General features: G+C 43.8%; 1 protein-coding gene and 1 long non-coding RNA gene across 6 annotated transcripts in view; one reads left to right on the plus strand and one right to left on the minus strand.

The window, feature by feature from the left end:
• TSPAN4 (tetraspanin 4) overlaps positions 1-24,395 on the minus strand; it is a 719,066-nt gene that overhangs the window by 34,822 nt on the left and 659,849 nt on the right. For all 5 annotated transcript variants that reach the window (XM_056526916.1, XM_056526919.1, XM_056526918.1 and 2 more), the window contains one exon: positions 2,099-2,200. In XM_056526916.1, the coding sequence (XP_056382891.1) occupies positions 2,099-2,200 (102 nt within the window). The remainder of the gene's footprint in view (positions 1-2,098; positions 2,201-24,395) is intronic.
• LOC130276915 (uncharacterized) overlaps positions 22,604-24,395 on the plus strand; it is a 73,336-nt gene continuing 71,544 nt past the window's right edge. Inside the window, exon 1 of the long non-coding RNA XR_008845295.1 lies at positions 22,604-23,534. This is a non-coding gene — a long non-coding RNA (uncharacterized LOC130276915). The remainder of the gene's footprint in view (positions 23,535-24,395) is intronic.

The raw sequence follows: 24,395 nt of genomic DNA on the forward strand, positions 1-24,395 counted from the left end.
TTGTCAATGAGTACTAATGTAACTCAGTTATTGAGATACTGTATGCACCTGCAGTGTGCCATACAGATAGGAAAGGACACCACTGTGTTTAAAATCAATTGGCAGCCCCCCTCGACATGTTTCACCGTTCACACGGCTTTGTCAAGAGGCAATGGGGCTATATGACCAATATAAATCATTAAAGTTATACCTTTTTAATATATGGGAAATTAGGGAATCAGTGGATCACAGCGGTGATCTTTTGAATACACTATAGAAGAAAAGTGCCAAGAGTGCATATTTATACATGTGACCAGCCATTCTGGTCACTACATCTGGAAACAGGATGATGTGGTCAAGGAAAAGGTAGAGTTTAGATTGTTAGGTAAGCAGTAGGCAGATCTGGAGAGGAACAGGTATGGGCTTGCATCAGTCATGTCTTCCTGTAGGAGTGACGTACTACAATGCACAGATACATTTTAAATGCTTCATAAGGCAGATTTAGCTCTTCAGCATCACCATGCATCTGTTACAATTTAAGACTTTATAGCTATTAAATTACTTTCCAAAATGCAATGAATATTTCTAGCAGGACACTACTGGACCAATATATGCAGTCTATTGCCACACAGAAGAACAGCAGCAGGTATAGGACTGTCACAGCAAAACAGCCTTTTTGTCTCCTGGAGTCTTTTTTGTTTTCCCTGCCAAATTCAACCACAGCGTCACATTATGCCATTATTTTCTTCCAGGTGACATACTTCTCATAAAGACCTGGCATTTCAATGACCTTTTCTTCTTTTTGTGAATGCTGGTGAAACAATGTGGCATAAAATTGCACAAATCACTCTAACCTCCAAAACCAGTCACATTCCCTGTTTAACAAAGAACAAGTTATCATAAACATTAAAAAAACAGTAGTGTTGGGGCTGGTTCCATTATGGTGTCCCTTTTAATAGCACAACATGCAGTAAAAAAAAATTCTGGTATAATATTTAGCTTATTTTTTTAGCCTTTTTTTTATGTCTTTCAAAGAAGGCTCCTAACAGCCTCTAACACAGATATGGACCTAACCTAATACCTAAAACACTCTGGGGGAGATTTATCAAAACCTGTGCAGAGGAAAAGTTGCTGAGTTGCCCATAGCAACCAATCAGATCGCTTCTTTCATTTTGCAGAGGCCTTTTCAAAAATGAAAGAAGCAATCTGATTGGTTGCTATGGACAGCTAGGCAACTTTTCCTCTGCGCAGGTTTTGATAAATGTCCCCCTCTATGACTAATGAAATACATAAATATGACACCAGTTAATTGTGTTAATGTAGATACATGGCGTATAATGTGTTAGATACTTGTTTACCACATTATATAGGGAATGCTGAATGAACCACTATATATGATCCATCATGTGTGAGAGTTTCACAGCATATAAGGGGATGTCTAATTTAGAAAATCAATTTTCAGTTAATCTTAGTTGAGAGAGTTGGATCCCTGTTCAGGATCCTCATCTCTTGGCTAGAGCTATGAGCCGTTATATAGAGGGCCTCAGTCATGTCCAATATTACACAGACAACACACTGATACACATAGAATGTGTGTCCAGTCCTGCGCACAATACTCCAAGTGATGCCTCACCAGTGATTTGTACAGCCTTATGAGCACTTCCCTCTTTCTACTGGTAATACATCTCCCTATACACCCATGAGCACTTCCCTCTTTCTACTGGTAATACCTCTCCCTATACACCCATGAGCATTTCCCACTTTCTACTGCTAATACCTCTCCCTATACACCCATGAGCATTTCCCACTTTCTACTGCTAATACCTCTCCCTATACACCCAATCATTCTGCTAGCATTTCCTGCTGCTCTATTACATTGTCTGCCTACCTTTAAGAACATCCCTTTCCTCAGATATTGAGGACAGGACTGTCTCACAGATTCTATATTCTGCCCTTGGGTTTTTACACTCAAAGTGCATTATCTTGGATTTAGCCACATTAAATGTCAGTGTTCAAAGTTCTGACCATTTTCCTAGTTTACCTAAATCATTTTACATTTGGAGTATCCCTCCAGGAACATCAACCCTGTTACAAATCTTACAGTACGTTCGCTACTTACGTCAGTCTGAATGATGCTCCAAGCATTAGTGAGGCCTATGTTTCCCTCGGTTCCGTACAAGTGAAGACCCTTCTTCAAATCTTGTTGTGCATACCTATCAATCTGAAAAGAATTGTCTCAGTTAGCACATGCAATGCAATCTGACATCAAATGTAAACATATCTGAGAATGTGATCTAAAGATTTATTCTTGTGCTACTGATCCCTTGGAATGATGGGATTTTCTCAGATCCTAAAGAATTAGTTACAGTCAGCCTGTTGGATATCGGTGCAAGTTGTGTAGCAATCTTAGGCATCAGGTTTTCTTTATGCAGCATGGAATTGTGCAACTTCTGGGTAATATGAGACGGCCAAGGAGCATTCTATTACTATCCTCAAACTACTTTGAGTTGCAGCGACCATCACTGCCCAGTGCCACATCATTATTTTAGGTTAGGGACCCACTTGAATTAGGTGACCGTGAAGCGGTAAGTGGGCTTGTACATTTTGATCAAAATGTTTACTAACTACCTGATGTTAGTTTTTGTAATAATGCTAAGAAGCAATACATAAAAGTACAACATGTGGATGTGTGGCCATGTATTTTTTTTTCTAAATTTGTACTAAATAAGAATGCCATCTGTCACCTAGCATACCCAAGACCTGGGGCAGTACCCACATGTACTACCGATGCCAATTTCCCAACAAAATAATATTTTCTTGATTGTGCCATACATTTAATGGTAAAATGAAAAATGTCATTACAAAGTACAATTGGTCACACATTTAAAAAAAAGCCCTCAGTTATGTCTCTTAGAAGGTGAGAAGGAAAAAACTAAAATGCTAAAATTAAGCTGGTCATCTCCTTAAGGGGTTAAATGAGATATTTGGAAAAAGGTTCCAGAACAAGCCTAAATGGATAACAGATGCATGGCTATGTAGGGAGCATAATGAATCTGTCTTGCCACCGATAACACTTTGTTATCATCAGGTAGGATGAACAGGTCTGATGAGAGCAATATTATCCAGAACAAAGGCGGTAGAAAAGGACAAAAGCTGCACATGGCAACGTGAAGGAAAGCAGATCTGATGGTGATAGGGAATCAATGCGCTTTGTGTGGAAACAAACAGAGAACAACCATTTAACCGCTCAGCTCTAATCTCCCATCACATCTGACACTGAACACTCTGCTATTATCAGCAGTCTCAAAGATGAACTTGGCCAAATACACATTGTGCTGTATATAGAACATTAGCATCAACAGGCATGGCTGTGAAGATGCCCTGCTGCAGCATAGTAAACAAGACACACAGTTTTTAACTATACAGTTGCCTATAGACTACAATTGTATAAAAATGTATACTGTGCAGTATGTTTTTTTTTTGTGGTTGCCAACTGTGTTTACTATACAACGGAAAAAAAACAAATACTATCTGGCAGAAAAATCTTCACACAAACATCTGGCACATAAGCCAGGCCTACACATTGAAAATGGTGTGCACATAGCCTTGGTACATTTGTAAGCAGTGCCATGGGCATGAAGCAGAGTCACCTAAGCGAAGCCTATGGCTTCTACACTGTAGGTACTCTATATTCCAGAATATGGTAGCTCTCCCCTAGAACCAATGTTTTTTTCTTCAGCTTTTGTGTGAATCCACCAGTGAAAAGCATTGTATGCCTCAGATTTCATGGAATCAGAGGTACAGAAGGGCACATTGACTTCACAACTCTTTGGAGCCATAATATTGCTGTGTGCATGACCTAGAAGGATTTATAATTTAATATATTTTATAAAATGTATTTACTTTACAAATTCCTATTTCCTGTCATATACAGTGGGGCAAAAAAGTATTTAGTCAGCCACCAATTGTGCAAGTTCTCCCAGGAGTTTTTCCACTTTCATTTTTTCCTCCTTACCTTTAATAAATCATAATGCTTTCAATTTTGCACCTAAAAATCCATATGATGGCTTATGTTTTGCGCCACCAATTCTACTTTGTAATGACATCAGTCATTTTACCCAAAAATCTACAACAAAACGGAAGAAAAAATCATTGTGCGACAAAATTTAAGAAAAAAAAACATTGTAACTTTTGGGGGCTTCCATTTCTACGCAGTACATTTTTCAGTACAAATTGCACCTTCTCTTTATTCTGTAGATCCATACGATTAAAATGATACCCTACTTATACAGGTTTGATTTTGTCATACATCTGGAAAACATCAGAACTACATGCAGAAAAATGCATACTATAACCGAAAATAAGGGCTTAAATAATCACAGATTTAATAGGTTTAATAGAACGTCAATGGGAAACGTACATGTATACAGTTTCATACGGGAAACCATATACGGTTTTTAATTTGCACATGCACATTTGCATCCTAAAGTCCCCACCCAACATCCCTCCCATTAAAAATGGACAACATTTTCAAAAACAGTTTAAAAATGCATACGGTTTCCTTTTTGCCTTATGGTTCCATCCATTTTTTTGGGCCTTCCGGTTTTCTTTAGAAAAACTGATTGAAAACAGTATGGCAAAAATGTGGTATGAACCCAGCCAAACAAAGGCTACCATCAGTAACACACTACACCACCAGGGACTCAAATCATGCAGTGCCAGACATATCCCCCTGCTTAAGCCAGTACATGTCCAGGCCCGTCTGAAGTTTGCTAGAGAGCATTTGGATGATCCAGAAGAGTATTGGGAGAATGTCATATGGTCAGAAGAAACCAAAGTAGAACTTTTTGGTAAAAAAATTCAACTCATTGTGTTTGGAGGAGAAAGAATGCTGAGTGGCATCCAAAGGACACCATACCTACTGTGAAGCATGGGGGTGGAAACATCATGCTTTGGGGCTTTTTTTCTGCTAAGGAACCAGGACGACCGATCCGTGTAAAAGGAAAGAATGAATGGGGCCATGTATCGTGAGAGTTTGAATGAAAACCTCATTCCATCAGCAAGGGCATTGAAGATGAAACGTGGCTGGGTCTTTCAGCATGACAATGATCCGAAACACACCGCCCTGGCAACGAAGGAGTGGCTTCATAAGAAGCATTTAAAGGTTCTGGAGTGGCCAAGTCAGTCTCCACATCTAAACCCCATAGAAAACCTTTGGAGGGAGTTGAAATTCTGTGTCGCCCAGCAACAGCCGCAAAACATCACTGTTCTAAAGAGATCTGCATGGAAGAATGGGCCAAAATACCTGCAACAGTTTGTGGAAACCTTACGAAGACTTGCAGAAAATGTTTGACCTCTGTGATTGCCAACAAAGGGTATATAACAAAGTATTGAGATGAACTTTTGTTATTCACCAAATACTTATTTTCCACCATAATTTGCAAATAAATTCTTTAAAAATCAGACAATGTGATTTTAGGGATTTTTTTTCTCATTATGTCTCTCATAGTTGAGGTATACCTATGATGAAAAGATGAGAGAGGCCTGTAATTTCCAAGTGGGAGAACTTGCACAATTGGTGGCTGGCTAAATACTTTTTTTGTCCCACTGTACCTTTATAGAAAGATTTCAGACAGGCAAGTTACCGTGACATCATTTTTTCCAAAGGATAGGGAGATAAGATGTCTGATTGCGGGGGTCCCACCGCTAGGAACCATTGCGATCTCTCCTGCAGCACCGCAGTCATCTGCAGCATGGAGTGAACTTCGCTCTGTGCCTGATGGCGGGCTATACAGGGGCCGGAGTATTGTTCTGTCATGGCCCCGCCCCCTGTGCCATCACGCCTCATCCCCTCAATACAAGTCTATGGGAAGGGGCGTGACGGCCGCCATGCCCCTCCCATACACTGGTATTGAGGGGGTGGGGCGTGACACATTAAGGGGTGGGGCATAATGACATGAAGGGGCGGGGCCGTGATGTCACGTTACTCTGGTGTGAGGTGCAAATTTGCGTCCCGTGTAAAATTGCTTCTGCTCCGCGCCTCAGCTCTCTGAGAGCTGGGGAAGGGCAAAGCGAAGACAGAGCAGGGGAAGAGAGGAGGAACATATGACTCCCTCCTCATCCCCAAATGCAGGTTTGCACGGGCTGCTAGGGGGAGGACAAACTCCAGGGGCTGGGGCTGATTGCTATGAATGTGATGTACAACACTGCTGGGGATGATTTCTAGCCTGCCTTTGGTGAACGCAGGTTTGCACGGGCTGCAAGGGAGCGGGGCTGAGAAGGGGAGATGAGGAGGGAGTCATATGTACCTCCTCTCTCCCTCTGCTCTGCCCGTGCAAATCTGTGTTCTCTGAAGGCAGGTGGAGCAAAGGAAGGGGAGATGAGAAGGGCGTGTACGTCCTCTCTCTCCCCCTGCTGTCTTCACTCTGCCCTCCCCCAGCTCTAGCTTCAGAAATTTTTGGAGAGCTGAGGGGAGGAGCAGAAGCAATTTTGTGCGGGACGTAAATTTGCACCTCACACCGGCCTGTGTCGCCTGTCACGAGGCACAGAGCGAAGTTCACTCTGTGCAGCAGATGACCCAGAATGCTGCAGGAGAGATCGCGGAGGTTCCCAGCGGCGGACCCCCTCCTATCCAAAGCATAGGGGATAAGACATCTAGGGGCGGAGTACCCCTTTCTATTGTATACATTTGATGTCCACAATCTTCGTGCAATACCTGCTATAGTGCCGACCACCTACTCTGGACTGTTTCTGTTCCTTAAGCTGCTGTGACATCACAGAAATATTTCAATCTCGTGACATCCTGTGATTTCCAGTCAGATAACCCAATGTGACATCACAAGTCTAATTCTGTTAGATAAGATACTTTGACAGGTAGATTTTAGGCATATGTCCTCGTTTGCTAAGGAAAAAGAAACTTGCACCAGTTCACCTGCACCCTTACCATCTGGGCATCACAGATATGTGGACTTGTTAGCTCCTCATGAGAATGTGAATTTATCCAGCGCCACAGACAGACTTGTTGAAATTGTATTCTTTATGGTAAGTGGTTTCAGTGGGTTTCAGTAAGGCAAGGTATTGACACGACATAACAAGTAATTTATAGTCAATTACACTTTTGGTCAGAGAGGCTATTGTGGAATCATATTTATTTGCCACACATTTATCCTAAATACTGAGAGTAGGAGAATGATGGATGACAACTCATTCTTCCACACAAATTTAATGCTTTCCTACACCATTATAATTATTCTGCAGGATTCAGGACCCATTAATACTGTCCACTGAAGGTCAGGAATGAAAATGACAGACTTAATTTTTTTTTTTACTCTGCACATGTCGAGGAAGTGGTATATTCAATGCAGGTACCCCAACCAGTACATGTTCCCCATCTGGTATGACCACTTTTACCACTCATAACATCCTCACAAACAAAATTCAAACCTGCTTTGAGTGAGCAACCTGGCTCGTACATGACTTTCTCTGGTAAAAATGTTTTAAAAGGAACTTGTCATCACTTTATTGCTGCCTGATCCCCAAGTCATGGGGGGATGGTCCCTGGCAGCTATACTTACTCAGCCAGCCTTGACTAATAGATCTCTTTGTATGGCTTGGGAGAGATTTATTGGGAGAGATTTACCAATCAAGGCCGGTAGGGCAGGGAAAAGCTGCTGGGGACCACACTCATGACTTGTGTTCAGGCAGCATAAAAGTGATGACAGGTTCCCTTTAACTGCTCTCCTAAAGGCCCATTTATACTACGTTTTTCCTGAGCGGAGTTCCACTTCAGAAAATATGGTGTGGCAGCCTACCATTCTTTTCAATGGAAATCTGCTGCACCATTCACACTACAGAATTTCTGCAGTGGACATTCTGACGTTCAATCATTCAGTGGAATTTGCATGGAAATGCATTGCCCTCTATGAAGATGGCGCATTGCAAATTTGTCCTATAAAGGCAGAGATTCCATAGTGTGAATGAGCACTTGCTGGCTGACCTGGCATTCTTGAAGAGGTTGTTATATTTAATTGTAAAATAAAAACATACAATCATGGCCGTAAATGTTGGCACCTCTGAAGGATTACAGTAACACATGTTTTGCTATACGCATGTTTATTCCCTTCGTGTGTATTGGAACTAAACCAAAAAAGGGAGGAAAAAAAAGCAAATTGGACATTATGTCACCAAACTCCAAAAATGGTCTGGACAAAATTATTGGCACCCTTTCAAAATTGTGGAAAAATAAGATTGTTTCAAGCATGTGATGCTTCTTTAAACTCAACTGGGGCAAGTAACAGGTGTGGGCAATATAAAAATCACACCTAAAATCAGATAAAATGGAGAGAAGTCCACTTAGACACACAATGCAAAGACTGTGTGTGCCACACTAACCATGGACAACAGAAAGAGTAGAAGAGAACTGTCTGAGGACTTGAGAACAAAAATTGTGCAAAAATATCAACACTCTGAAGGTTACAAGTCCATCTCCAGAGATCTAGATATGCCTTTAGCTACAGTGCCAAACTTCTTGATAATGTTGCTCACTGTGTACAATCTCCCATGGCACTGTAGCTAATCTCCGTGGACGGAAGAGAAAAATTGATGAAAGGTTTCAATGCAGGATAGTCCGGATGTTGGATAAGCTGCCCCAAACATGTTCCAAAGATATTCAAGCTGTCCTGCAGGCTCAAGGAACATTAGTGTCAGCGCGAACTATCCGTCGACATTTAAATGAAATTAAACGCTATGGCAGTAGATCCAGGAGAACCCCACTGCTGACACAGAGACATAAAAAAGCAAGACTACATTTTGCCAAAATAAACTTGAGTAATCTAAAATTCTTCTGGGAAAACGTCTTGTGGACAGATGAGACCAAGATAGAGCTTTTTGGTAAAGCACATCATTCTATTGTTTACCGAAAATGGAACGAGGCCTACAAAGAAAAGAACACAGTACATACAGTGAAATATGGTGGAGGTTCAATCATGTTTTGGGGTTGTTTTGCTGCCTCTGGCACTATGTGCCTTGAATGTGTGCAAGGCATCATGAAATCTGAGGATTACCAATGGATTTTGGGTCGCACTGTACAGCCCCGTGTCAGAAAGAGTTTGCGTCTGAGATCTTGGGTCTTCCAGCAGGACAATGACCCCAAACATTGTCAAAATCACCGTGAAATGGATGGCAACAAAGCGATGGAGAGATCTGAAGTGGCAGCAATGAGTCCAGATCTAAATCCCATTGAACACCTCTGGAGAGATCTTAAAATTACTGTTGGGAAAAGGCGCCCTTCCAATAAGAGAGACCTGGAGCAGTTTGCAAAGAAAGAGTGGTCCAACATTCCAGCTGAGAGGTGTAAGAAGCTTATTGATGGTTATAGAAAGCGACTGATTTAAGTAATTTTTTTTCCAAAGGGTGTGCAACCAAAAATTAAGTTAAGGGTGCCAATCATTTTGTCCAGCCCATTTTTGGAGTTTGGTGTGACATTATGTCCAATTTGCTTTTTTTCCTTCCTTTGTTGGTTAAGTTCCAATACACACAAAGGGAATAAACATGTGTATAGCAAAATATGTTACTGCAATCCTTTTCGGTGATAAATACTTCATTTTCTAGAAAAATTTCAGGGGTGCCGCCAACATTTACGGCCATGACTGTAGTTGGTTGGGCTCTTTCCACAATATATTTTAGTCTACACAGAGGTAGGCTTCATATGTTTTTGTCTTCGCTCCATGCAGCTGAACAACGGGGGTGCAGCAGGAGAGATCGTGGGGGTCCCCAGCGGCGGCCCCCCATGATCAGATAGGGGATAAGATGTCTAGGGGCGGAGTACCCCTTTAACTGCCATCTGTGGTGGACTGGTGGCGACAGGCAGCAGCAGGGCTCTGCGCATCATGAGTCATGATGACACAGAGGAAACTTCCGAAGGAGGGTGAATTAGCTTCTGCTCCTGACTGACGTGTGCATGTCACGTTAGGGACATCGCTGCTCAATGTTCTGTGATAAAGCTGTCATGTGACCAATAGAGCAAAGCAGCAGCAAGTGACATCCCTTGCCTGACTGGAGTGCAGTGGAGCAGTGCAGAGGATGCTGGTCTGAGTTAGTAAACAAGGTCAGAGTCAGTCAGGACTGAGAGGAAAGAGGGCAGAGACGCGTTTCAGTGTGGATCGGTGCAATGTGATTCATGGTGCACAGTGTAAGGTGGTAAAGTATATATGGGTGCACAGTAAGATGGCACTGACACAGGAATCCTGTTTTAGAGCCACCATGTATACTGTGCCCCCATATAGTTTAACAGGTCACCGGATATAATATATGAGGCACAGTATATACAAATGGCACAGGCTATAGGGGCACAGTATATATGGTGGCACAGAATATTGGGGCACAAATTTGTTATGAATATAGGGGACAGCGAAAAAAAGGTTAGGAGCCAAGATTTGGGCTAGACAGGCGATTGGGGGGGGGGGGGGTATGAATGATGTGTGTATGACAGATGTGTGTACAATAAATATGTGTATGTATAATTTATCTATCATATATACACACACATCTATCATACATCAGTCATATAGAAATCTTTCATACACATACATACATCCCGTTCCAAATTATTATACAAATGTTATTTTTCTCATTTACCTACATAATTGATGTAAATAACAGTCAGCATAATTCTCATGTTATCAACAATTCAAGATTTTTTTTTAAATCAACTGGTGCCAGAAAGTTAAACAGATTTGTAAATTACTTGTATAAAAAAATCTTAATCCTTCCAGTACTTATTAGCTGCTGAATACTACAGAGGAAATTATTTTCTTTTTGGAACACAGACCACAGTGCTCTCTCTCTCTGCTTAATCACGAGCACAGTGCTCTCTGCTGACATCTATGTCCATTTTAAGAACTGTCCAGAGTAGGAGAAAATCCCCATAGCAAACATATGCTGCTCTGGACAGTTCCTAAAATGGACAGAGAGGTCAGTAGAGAGCACTGTGTTTCAAAAAGAAAATAATTTCCTCTGTAGTATACAGAGTATACATTTCATTTTTTGCAGGTTATACTATGCTGCAATACATTTGTATTGCATCACAGTATGACCTGTTGAGCTGCAGACACTACAGCCTGTGTGATCCAGTGATATAGCTGGACCCCACAGGCTTCTGTAGCAGGCAGGGATTAAATATAATTTGCACAATAATTTGGAACAGATTGTATATCCATAAATTTACTGTACATCAATGCGGAAAGGTGGGGGCCAGGGGGGCCATGGGGCACAGGTAAGCCTAGGGCCACACAAAACTTGAGGACTTAGTGGTCTGGGGGGGGGGGGGGGGGGTCTAACAGAAGAGCCGGGGGAAGAGTGAAGGAGGACAGATGGGTCGGGAGGAGGAAGACAGTGCAGGGGTGGGATTCAGCTGAACTGTGCAATAGTGTTCAATTGTATAATTATTATTATGGGCACAGTGTGTGTCAGGGTTATATTCAAAGTTTTCAGTGTGATAGTATGATATTCAGGGGGTACAGTGTGTGACAGTATAATACTCAGAGGGTACAGTGTGTAGCAGTATTACATTCAGGGGGTATAGTGTGTGGCAGCATTTTATTCAGAGGGTACAGTGTGCAGCAGTATTATAATTAGGAAGTTCAGTGTGTGGCAGTGTTATAATCATTATTGTCTTCAAACAGAGGATCTGCTGACAAAATGAGGAGCCAATGAGTCTGGGCATCAGAATCTGCAGAGGAAGATGTAGCTAGAAGAAGTCACGGCGGTATGTACCAGATGAAGAAAAAAGGAAAAGGAAAGACACCCGGAAGATGTCACTCAGGTCATTGTATCATTGTGTTTTATCCTGACTCTTCCATCAGAGCTGCACCACAATCTGTGGATCACCAGATGTTACAAAACTACAACTCCCTGAGGCTGTCCAGGTATGATGGGAGTTGTAGCTTTGCATGAGCTGGATAGACACTTTAACCAAGGTGATTGGTGGGGGTCCCAGCAGTAGGAACCCCAGCAAAAAAAATGGGCTGCTTATTTTAAAATGCTCAGGCCTATTTTTGGTCCCAGTCCTGGGGGTCAGGACAATTTTTTAGCATAGGGCCCTGTGGTTTCTAGCTATGCCCCTGTTAATGAGGGTCCTTTTTGGGAAAACCGCTGAAAGGAGACCACCAACAGTTCTGAGCTATCAAAACTGCGGTCAGCCCTATGCAGTGGTTGGGTTGAGGAGTGGAATGATAATGTTCCAGATGCTTTCCTTCTCCTAAGCTGCCCTGAATGAAATACCTGTCTTGACAGCTTCTCAGCCCCTCCTCTCTACTTTGATTGATAGTTTGAGCAGTCTCCTGATTGGTCACTAGAGCTGTCAGTCATAGCTAAGGAGAGGGGTCAAGAAAACCCAAATACATGGAGCTCCATGCTCTAACAAGAAAAGCCCACCTTCTGGATGTTTGCTGTGGCAGTAAGTTGGAGATTAAATAGCATTTCTCCTGGTCACGCAAACTCTATAACCATACCATCAGATATCTGTATCTGTGTAGGGCTGTTAGCAGGTTTTGATAACTCAAAATTGTTTACTCCTTTTAAGGTTGTTTAGAGGCTAGTTCCCCCCCCCCCCCCATCCTCTTACATTCCAAGGTAGCTGGGGTGCTGATTACTGGACAGTCATCAGAACAAGTGTCCAGCTGAGGGTAGGGTCACACGCGCTGTATTTTCCTACTCATTGACTTCAATAGGTAGGAAAATACGCAGCAGCAAATATGCAGCAAAATACGGCACATGTGACCCCACCCTAAAACTGTTTATTTCTTGGCTATAGGATGAATGTAAAGGGGACTCTACTAATTTCACCGTTTCTCATCTATGTCTTACTAGTGTAAAGTCCTTATGGACAAATATCGAAGGGCTGTGTTCTTCTATGCTCCAGCAAAGAGAAAAAAAATAAGAAAGAGAGAACCTATATAAATGTAAATAACGCCAACTCTGTGATGAATCACTAACACTAGACACCTGGAATATACTTGAAAAGGGAGATGTAAAAAGAAAATCAGACAGAGTAACAAACTAAAAATATAAACTAGGCCCAGGGTTCTGTCCATAAGAGCTTACAATCTTCATGTGCTTTAAATAAGGCAAGAAAAACTAAATACCGAAACAGTCCTACTAGGCTAAGAATGATAGAAGGGAAGAAGAAAGAGATATAGGGATATGTCCAATAAATAAATGTATTATACAATGTTAATAGAAAATATAGTATTATATGCTAAAGTGTCTTCTGCAGGGCCCTTGCATCAGACGGATAGCATGTTTAAAAAAAATAAATAATAATGAAAAATACAAAACATTCATATGCACCATTGGAAAATACTGTTCCCCTACTTGGCAAGCATTTGCAATAGCTTTATAATCTTTTCGTTGTAATTGGCGTAATATGACAATGAGGCAACAAGATTATGTCTTTTCCGCAATGCAGGGTAAAGTTATTCACAATACAGTTCGTAAGTTGTTCCTTATGGTGATGGCTCGGGTGGTGCCGTGATGTGGACTGTGAATGTGACTGGCAAGTGTTCAGTATGAGCCCTGATTTGGTGCCCCTATTTGCTGCCAACTCTACCCTGATGGCACAGGGCTAGTGCGTATATTTTCTTTAGTGGGGTGGGGGTTAAGGATAGATGCCGGACAAGTTCGCTATGGGATTATCATATAAAAGGGCCCAAATGGGATAAGGGGTTGGCACCTTGTGCCTCTTACCGGTGGTACCGATATCAGATGAAGAGATAATCGCTGCGGGGCACGTTATATTTCAGTTTGCTGGCCGGCAAGATGGATAATGTTCGTAGAGCGCACGCTCTGCTTCTGGATTCGCAATAGTAGTTACAGTAGTGCGGATCCTCTGGTTTCGCCAAAATTGGGGTATAGGTGCATATAGTATAATATCTAGACGCATTTTGGGGAGCCAGGTCCCCTTTTTCAATTGCTGCTACAAGTAGTTGTGTAAGTAAAATGCCTGGGAAAGTTATGGCATTTTATAACTGATGGTTCATTACGTCAGATAGGTTTCAGGTGAACATCAGACTGAATTACCTGAACCACACCTGGTAGTAGAATTCAAACTAAAGTCTACATAATCATTGGACAGAAAAGGGAAGAGGGGAAAAGAGAAAGTGTGGAAACGTTGTATGCATATTATAATGAATAAACATTGTATCAATAAATAAAACATAATTGTTAATAGGATGAAAATAAAATAGGGATAAGTATATTTAAAAAATACACTTGTGCTAATGTATGTACTGAATGTTTAATAAAGAATGTATATATATATGTATATATATATATATATATATATATATATAAATAGAATAAATGTATAGATGAACTGTGTAATAATGAGGAGTGTGATAGTGATGTTATGTATGGCCTGTATTGTTGAAAAGTCTTGATAAGGATGAATGCAATATAATTAAACAGAATTGTAAATAGGTTTTGAACATAATTCATATGACTGTAAATGGTGGGAGTACTATACTATTCTTGTGTAATAAGAAGTGTTATACTATTCTTATGGAAATAGAACATCATTAGTTGCAATAAATAGGTAGGAAAAGGGGGAAAAGGAATATAAAAAATGTATAATATACTGCTGGTGCGTATAATAATGTTTGATAGATTATGTAAACATGGATAAATTGTATATAAAAAATATAAATAGGAATATGTACATACATGTAGCATGTATAGAAACAGCAGCACACCCAAACTGCGTATGGTGAAGAATAAACAGAGCTTTATTGGCCCATGTTTACAAACCATTGAAATGTTGCACTGTAAACATGGGCCAATAAAGCTCTATTTATTCTTCACCATACGCAGTTTGGGTGTGCAGCTGTTTCTATACATGCTATACTGATGGACAAGGTCTGCGACTGGGACTTCGCTTCCCCCCCCCCCCCCCTACCTATTTGATATTACTACAGAGGTTGTGCTGCCTTTCCTATGGTTTTGGATGTACATACATGTAGATATTGAATGTGCTATATATGTGAGCTATACATGGAAGAAAAAATTTAATAATGATGATGTGCATTAAAATACGCATAAAAAGTATACTTACCATATATGCCGGCGTATATGACGACTTGGCGTATAAGATGACCCCCAACTTTTACAGTTAAAATATAGATTTGGGATATACTCGCCATATAAGACTACCCCTCCTACCACAATGTACGGTACCTTGTAGTTCCCCCCACATTAGGTAGGCATCATGTTCCCCCATATTAGGTAGGCAGTATAGTTCCCCCACAATAGTAGGCAGCTCCCCCACAATAGGTCGGGAGTTACCCCACATTAGGTCAGCAGTTACCCCAGATTAGTAGGCAGCTCCCCCACATTTGTAGGCAGCTCCCCCCACATTTGTAGGCAGCTCCCCCCACATTAGGTCAGCAGTTCCCCCACAATAGTAGGCAGCTTCCCCCACAATAGTAGGCAGCTCCCCCCACAATAGTAGGCAGCTCCCCCCACATTTGTAGGCAGCTCCCCCCACATTTGTAGGCAGCTCCCCCCACATTTATAGGCAGCTCCCCCCACATTAGGTCAGCAGTTCCCCCACAATAGTAGGCAGCTCCCCCCACATTTGTAGGCAATTCCCCCACATTAGGTCAGCATTTCCCCCACAATAGTAGGCAGCTCCCCCCACATTTGTAGGCAGCTCCCACCACATTTGTAAGCAGCTCCCACCACATTTGTAGGCAGCTCCCCCCACATTTGTAAGCAGCTCCCACCACATTTGTAGGCAGCTCCCCCCACATTTGTAGGCAGCTCCCCCCACATTAGGTCAGCAGTTCCCCCACAATAGTAGACAGCTCCCCCCACATTAGATTGGCAGCTCCCCCCAACAGACATACAGCTTCCAGCCATATACAGTGTATGGCTGCAGGCTGTATGTCTGTACTGGTCTGCCCCCACAGTGTTCCGATCACCGCTCCTCCGGCCCAGGTCACCATCTACTGCTATGGCCTATGGACCATAGCAGTAGGTGCCGGGACCGGGGAGCGGTGACCGGATCACTTAAGAGCACGGCCGGTCACTCACCAGGCCCCGGTCGGCGCGCGTCCTCCTGGTCCTGCGCTCCTCTGCCTCTATGGTTGTAGGCACGTGACATCACTGACGTCCCGTGCGTACAACCATATAGACGGAGGACCGGACCGCAGGAGGACCGAAGGAGGACACCGGGGAATGGTAAGTGACCGGCGGACATCCTTATGTCCCGAAAAGATTTTTCGGGACACAGGGATGTCCAGCATAGGAATACCTATGATTATCTGCCCAGGCCGGCTCCCGTGTGTGGCTTCAGGCGGGGGCCGGCCAGAGCAAGTAAAAACTAATACTGTATACTAAAAACCAGGGGGCCTCCAGCTGTTGTAAAACTACAACTCCCAGCATGCCCGGACAGCCTTTGCCGTGCTGGGAGTTGTAGTTTCACAACAGCTGGAGGCACCCTGGTTTTTAGTATACAGTATTAGTTTTTACTTGCTCTGGCCGGCCCCTGCCTGCAGCCACACACGGGAGCCGGCCTGGGCAGATAATCATAGATATTCCTATACCGGACCTCAATACCCGGTGTATAAGACGACCCCCGACTTTTCAAAAGAAAATTCGGGGTTAAAAAGTCGTCTTATGCGCCGGGATATACGGTAGTCCTTCCTCCCTGATGGGGATAAATCTAAGGAAGGGCCGTGCAGCCGAGCCCCACATGTCTATCTCATAAGAATCCAAACAACTCTATTTCTGCGTTTAGTCCTTTCGGTTCCAAACTCCCAAATTCATAGATTTTTCTTGCTTCTGCTCTAGACATCTGTAACAAGTCATCTCCACCTCTCCAATTCTCCAAGATGAGGCCGGACAGATCTGGATGTTTATCATTACTTTTTTTTACATTGTAAATGTGTTCTGCGATTCTGGTTTTTAGCTGGCGTTACGTTCTCCCAATATACTGTTTGTGACACATGAATGTTAATATATAAATTACTCCCCTTGAGTTGCACATTTATAATTGTTTTATCTCCCACTGAAAAGCATTAGATGTAGATATGATTTTTTTCTGTCTTTAATGGGAATTTGGTGGTTTTGCAACATGAACAAAGGCCACATTGGAAAAAACCCTTTGTGGATAACAACATGCCTGATCTATTTTCTTGTCTATTGCGAATGGTTGGGGTAACTTGGATGCCAAAATTGGGAGCTTTGGTAAACATGATGGGTGGTGTGTTTGGTAACAATGTACCTAAATATTATATCTTGCTGTAGTAAGTGCCAGTTTTTTTGTTGCATATTTGTTTCAGTTTTTTGTAATCTTGATAGAAAGGTAGAATTAAATGTATGGAGTTGTCATTGGTTTGTGGTTGTGTCTTGTCTTGAACAAAATCATATCTATCTAATTTTTGGATTTTTTTCTTTGGAGATTGTTAAGGTTTTGGGAGTAATTTATATATTAACATTCACGTGTCACAAACAGTATATTGGGAGAACATAACGACAGCTAAAAACCAGATTCGCAGAACACATTTACAATGTAAAAAAAGCAATGATAAACATCTCTTATCAGCACACTTCCACACTTACCATAACTCAGATCCCGTCCGGCCTCATCTTTACAGCAATTCAGTCAGTCAGGAAGAATTGGAGAGGTGGAGATTACTTGTTACAGATGTCTAGAGCAGAAGCGAGAAAAATCTATAAATTTGGCAGTTTGGAACCGAGAGGACTAAACGCAGAATTAGAGTTGTGTGGATTCTTATGAGATAGACATGTGGGGCTCGGCTGCATGGCCCGTCCTGAGCCTGGTCGTGTTATCGACACCAGGACGGTCCCTGCGACCTAGTCCACTTGTCAGTCTGGTACTTCTATAAATTACAGAAATATGAGATTCGGTTAGTTTTAACATGTGCACACATCCAATATGAATACAATTTCACTATGACATTATCCAATTCCTCATTACCCCTTTCCTTACATTTAACCCCATCAGGGAGGACTAAGTACACTTTTTATGTGTATTTTATTGCACATCATTATTATTAAATTCCCCCCCCCCATGTATAGCACATTCAATATCTACATGTATGTACATATTCATATTCATATTTTTTATATACAATTTATCCATGTTTACATAATCTATCAAACATTTATTATATGTACCAGCAGTATGATATTATAAATTTTTTATATGCCTTTCCCCCCTTTTCCTACCTATTTATTGCAACTATATTTCCATAAGAATAGTATAACACTTCTTATTCCATATGTGACTGGGGGGGGGGGGGATGTGACAAGGAGGTGGGAATGTGATATGGGGAGAATGTTCTAAAGGAGAGAAAAGGGAGAGCGCTTCTTGGTGTGATAAAAGAGAGATAATCAGTATAAAAATGAAATAAGACAGCAGCTCACCATATTTAGTTGTGTAATGTCATACACAACAATGGTAAGCGCATCAAGAGGTAGTGTATCCGCAGCACTCTGGCTAGACAAGGTATTCAATCGGTCTGGCTTCAAGGAGAATGCCGACTCCACGTGGTGCAGGATACAAAAGGAATGGAGATCAGATAAAATCGAGGTAGTTTATTTCCCAAGATGCACCGCGTTTCGTTGCGGGAAAGCAGCTTCTGTCACATACCTGGATGTGGATGTCACGGAGCAGGTAGTGGATCCTCTACCTGTGTGGCTGATGACTCGGACCGTATTGGGGAGCTGAGTCTAAGGTGCCACTGGTCTTCACCAGAGCCCACCGCAAGGCAGGATGGATTTGCTGCGGCAGCCGACACCCAGATCGCTACCCCCCGATACGGCTCGACCACACAGGTACTGGGCTAGGCGAGCTACAGGAGGATGAGACAGAGGCGTAGTCAATGTAGCAGAAGGTCAAGGCAGGCGGCAAAAGTTTGTAGTCAAAAAACGTAGCAAGTAAGTCTGGTAACATGGGTAGGCAAAACAGGCAATGGGAACCCTTTCTCTTAGGCAAAGTGCACTGAAGATCCGGCAGGGAAGTGTGGGAGGTGCAGGGACTTTATTAGTTAGTGTCAGGTGCATACAGTAATTAAGGGCATACTGGCCCTTTAAATCTCAGAGCTCCGTCGTGCGCGCGTGCCCTAGGAGACGGGGGCGTGCGCGAAAGGGCCGAGACACAGGAGCGGAAGCGGCAACAGTACTGGGTGAGTGACGGGCCAGGATTCGCATACGTGCACGTCCCGCGATGCGCATCCCGGCCCTCGCCGGGAGTAGGAACAATGCGCTCATGGCCGACATGTGCAGCCGGAGCGCAGGCAGTAACAGTACCCCCCCCCCCTTTTGGTCTCCCCCTCCTTTTGCGGCACAGGAATTTCTTGAGAAGATCTTTGTCCAGAATATTTTCCTGCGGCTCCCAAGACCTCTCCTCCAGTCCGAAACCTACCTAATCAATCAGAAAAAAGCATTTTCCTCTGATGGACTTAGGATCCAAGATTTCCTTTACAACATACACATCAGAGGTTCCGGAGATTGGGGCAGGAGAGAGGTCCCTTGGAGAGAAACGGTTGAAGATGGCTGGTTGTAGGAGAGAAGCATGGAAGGAGTTCGAGATCCGGAGAGAGGAGGGAAGATGGAGGGAATAAGCCACAGGATTGAGCCGTTTCTTGACTTTATAGGGACCCACATAACGAGGACCTAGTTTATAACTGGGTATCTTAAAGCGGATATATTTAGTAGATAGCCAGACTTTGACACCAGGAGAATATTCAGGAGGAGGACGTCTCTTCTTGTCTGCCTGAACTTTCATATGAGCAGTAGCCTGTAGAAGTGAAAGACGTGTTTTACGCCAGATGGAAGAAAAATTCCGTACTTGTTCATCAATGGCAGGAACTCCAGAGGAAGAAGACAATGGATGAGGAGGACGGTGGTGAAGTCCATAGACCACATAGAAGGGAGAAGCACCTGAGGAATCGGAATTATTGTGGTTGTAGGAGAATTCAGCCCATGGTAGCAGATCGACCCAGTAATCTTGACGCGCAGAGATAAAATGGCGTAGATAGTCTCCCAACACCTGATTCACCCTCTCGACCTGTCCATTGGATTGGGGATGGTGTGCTGAGGAGAAATCCAACTTGATTTGTAGACGTGAACATAGGGCCCGCCAGAATTTAGAGACAAACTGAACCCCTCGGTCGGAAACAATATGGGAAGGGAGTCCATGCAAACGAAAGATATGATGAAGAAAAAGCTTGGCAAGTTGTGGAGCTGATGGGAGGCCAGGTTTCGGTACAAAATGAGCCATCTTAGAAAATCGATCTACTACCACCCATATGACAGTATTTCCTTGGGAAGATGGAAGGTCTGTAATGAAATCCATGGCAATATCAGACCAAGGAAGCTCAAGAACCGGTAAGGGCAGAAGCAGACCTGCTGGCTTGGATAGGGCACAGATTGAGCAGGACCGAACAAAATCAACGACATCCTTTTTCAAAGTAGGCCACCAGTAATGTCTTGAGATGAGCTGTAGGGTCTTACAAACACCTGGATGGCCGGCCAAAAGAGAAGAATGTCCCCATTTCAAGACTCGGAGTTTCATACAAGGTGATACTTAAGTTTTTCCAGGAGGAAGCTGTTGGACACTTGCTGGTGCTGAGAAAATGAGACGCTCTGGCGGGATAATATGCTGTGGAAGGATTTCACCATCGTGCACATCTGAAGACCTGGAGAGAGTGTCAGCTCGGACATTCTTTTCTGCAGGACGGAAGTAGATGAAGAAGTTGAACCTGGAGAAAAATAATGACCATCGGGCCTGTCGTGGGTTGAGACGATGGGCTGACTGAAGATAAAGTAGATTCTTGTGGTCAGAATAAATTGTGATGGGATGTACAGAACCTTTCAGGAGGTGACGCCACTCTTCTAAGGCCAGCTTGATGGCTAGGAGCTCGCGATCTCCGACAGTATAGTTTCTCTCAGCAGGGGAGAAGGTTTTAGAAAAAAATCCACAGGTTAAAGTTCTCCCTTTGGTAGACTTTTGTGTTAAGACTGCCCCAGCACCTACTGAGCATCCACTTCCAAGAAGAATGGCTTGCAAGGATCGGGTCTGGATAAAACAGGAGCAGAGGCAAAGGTGGACTTCAACTGTTTAAAAGCTTCTTCAGCCTCTGGTGTCCAAACCCTAGGATTAGCCGTCTTTTTGGTTAGGGAGACGATGGGAGGTACCAGAGTGGAGTATTGAGGTATAAATTGCCGATAGTAGTTGGCAAAACCAAGGAAGGTAGGTAGGTGGGTCAGACGGTAGAGGCCAGTCCAAAACTGCAGACAACTTGTCGGGATCCATTTGGAGACCTTCACTTGTAACAATATAGCCCAAGTAAGAAAGACTGGTCTTTTAAAAGTGCATTTTTCCAATTTGGCATAGAGATGATTTTCACGGAGACGATGTAAGACTTGGCGGAGAGGAGAGCGATGAGATTGAGGATTGGGCAAAGAGATGAGTATGTCGTCCAAGTAGACTACGACATAGGAGTAAAGAAGATCTCGGAAAAGATCGTTGACGAACTCCTGAAAGACTGCTGGAGCATTACAAAGTCCAAATGGCATGACAAGATACTCGAAATGTCCATCACGGGTATTAAACGCAGTCTTCCATTTGTCCCCTTTACGAATGCGAATCAAATTATATGCCCCACGTAGATCAAGTTTAGAGAAGATTCTGGCACCTCTCAGGTGATCAAATAATTCCGAGATTAGAGGTAGTGGATAGCGGTTCTTCACAGTAATTTTATTTAAACCACGGTAATCAATACAAGGTCGCAAGGAACCATCTTTCTTCTCAACAAAGAAGAACCCAGCACCGGCAGGAGAAGAGGACTTCCTGATAAACCCCTTGCGCAGATTTTCTTGGATGTAGTCTGCCATGGCCTGGGTTTCTGGAACAGACAAGGGGTAAATTCTGCCTCTGGGAGGGGTGGTGCCGGGCAGGAGATCTATGGGGCAATCGTAGGGACGGTGTGCAGGCAATATTTAAGCTTGCTTTTCGCTGAAAATGTCTGCAAAGTCCTGGAGGAAAGAAGGCAGTCCAGGCAAGGGTCTAGAAGTTGGTTTCTGCTTAGTAACACGGACATGGATACAGTGACTGTTACAATGTGGGCCCCAGCGTAGAACTTCTCCAGTTTTCCAATCTAACTGTGGGGCATGGAGCTGCAACCAAGGTAGACCAAGCAGGAGAGGAGAAGTACAATGTGGGAGAACGTGAAAAACAGGTTCTCCTTATCTGAAACTCGACCTGCATCGACAGGATTTCTGTGCGGTATAGCACGGTACAGTACAGTCTTTCTCCATTTACCGTAGAGATGTACAGGGGTTTCTGAAGGCGGGACACAGGCAGACGATACTTATGCACCAGGGAGGCGTCAATAAAGTTTCCCGCAGAGCCAGAGTCCAGGAAGGCCAGAACGGACATGATCTCTTTGGAGGAAAGAAGTAGCTGGACCGTCAAATTGAAACGTGGAGAGGAGGAATTCACACCTAGGGCGGCCTCTCCTACAAACCCCAGGTGCGAGCTTTTCCCTGTGGCTGAGGACGCAGAGGACAATCCTTAAGGAAGTGGTCTGCACTGGCACTGGCACAGTAAAGACAAAGATTTTCACTTCGTCGGCGAGTCTTTCCTGCTGGGTCAAGCGAGACTGTTCCACCTGCATAGCCTCCACTGCGAGAGATGGTTGGTGGAAGACTTTGTGCCAGACAAGGAAAGCGCCGAGGTCGTGCAGAATCCCTTTCTTGGCGTAGTTCCTCAGGTCGCTCGGAGAAACGGATATCTATCCGGGATGCCAATTGTATCAGTTCATTCAAGGTAGACAGCAATTCCCGGGCCGCGAGGACATCCTTAATTTGGCTAGATAATCCTCTCTTGAAGGTAGCACAGAGAGCTTCATTATTCCAGGACAACTCCAACGCCAGGGTTCGGAACCGGATGGCATACTCGCCAACAGTGGAGTTGCCCTGAGAAAGATTCAGCAGGGCCGTCTCTGCAGAGGAGGCTCGAGCAGGTTCCTCAAAGACAGTGAGGAATTCGGTCAGGAATGCCTGGAGATTAGTAGTGACGACATCACTGCGATCCCACAGCGGGGTTGCCCAGGCCAAAGCCCTTCCAGACAGGAGACTAATGACGAAAGCCACCTTTGCACGTTCCGTGGAGAACTGGTCCGCCATGAGTTCTATGTGCATGGAGCACTGTATCACAAAACTAGAACAGAACTTGGGATCCCCCTCATATTTCTCTGGAAGCGACAAACGGAGTTTAGTTCCGGAGGAGACTAAAGCAGCGGGAGGTTGTACTGGAGCAGGAGACGGAGGCTGTGGCAGTTGCTGCTGAGCAGAAAGCAACTGCTGCATAATGGCGGTTAGCTGGTTGAGCTGCTGTGCCTGCTGGGCCAACTGCTGGGACTGAAGCGCCACGATAGGTGCAAGATCCAAGTTGTCAGGCAGAGGAACCCCAGTTGGATCCATGGCCGGATCTTGCTGTCACGTACCTGGATGTGGATGTCCCGGAGCAGGTAGTGGATCCTCTACCTGTGTGGCTGATGACTCATACCATATCGGGGAGCGGAGTCTAAGGTGCCACTGGTCTTCACCAGAGCCCGCCGCAAGGCAGCATGGATTTGCTGCGGCAGGCGACTCCCAGGTCGCTACCCCCGATACAGCTCAACCACACAGGTAATGGGCTAGGCGACTGCCACATGCGGGCGCGTCCCGCGATGCGCATCCCGGCCCCGCCGCGAGTATGAACAATGTGCTCATGGCCGACATGTGCGGCCGGAGCGCAGGCAGTAACAGCTTCATCAGGATGCCTGATAAAGCTGCTTTCCGCAGCAAAACACGTTGCATCTTGGGAAATAAACTACCTCGATTTTCATTCCTTTTGTATCCTGCGCCACGTGGAGCTGGCATTCTCATTGAAGCCAGACCGATTGAATGGGGAGAATGTGGCAGGGGGAATGTGACATGGGGGAGAATGTGGCAGGGGAGGGGGAATGTGATATGGGGGAGACGCCCCCTGACGAAGCCCATACGCGAAACGCGCGTTGGGGTACAGGTAGTGATCTCCCTTATTGGTGTATGGCAGGTATTTGTTACTTTTTGCTGTTTTTCATGCTCTCCTCTTTTCTATTATATAATGCTGCTGATTTACCTCTGAACAGGGCTAGGTGCTATATAATTTGTTACGTGCACTTTACTCATAGCCCGTTTGAGGATATATACCAGCTCTGTACACTCATTATATGTATGTTCCATTATTTAATTTTACTATCTATGGGCATGTTGCAATTTGACATCTGTGGACTGTATTCCTGCCGTCTGTACTGTTTACCATTGTGGATTTAGTATCACTACCTCTTTCTGTAGCTTTCATCTGT

The sequence above is a fragment of the Hyla sarda genome, chromosome 6 (assembly GCF_029499605.1).
Source record: "Hyla sarda isolate aHylSar1 chromosome 6, aHylSar1.hap1, whole genome shotgun sequence".
Lineage (NCBI taxonomy): Eukaryota > Metazoa > Chordata > Amphibia > Anura > Hylidae > Hyla > Hyla sarda.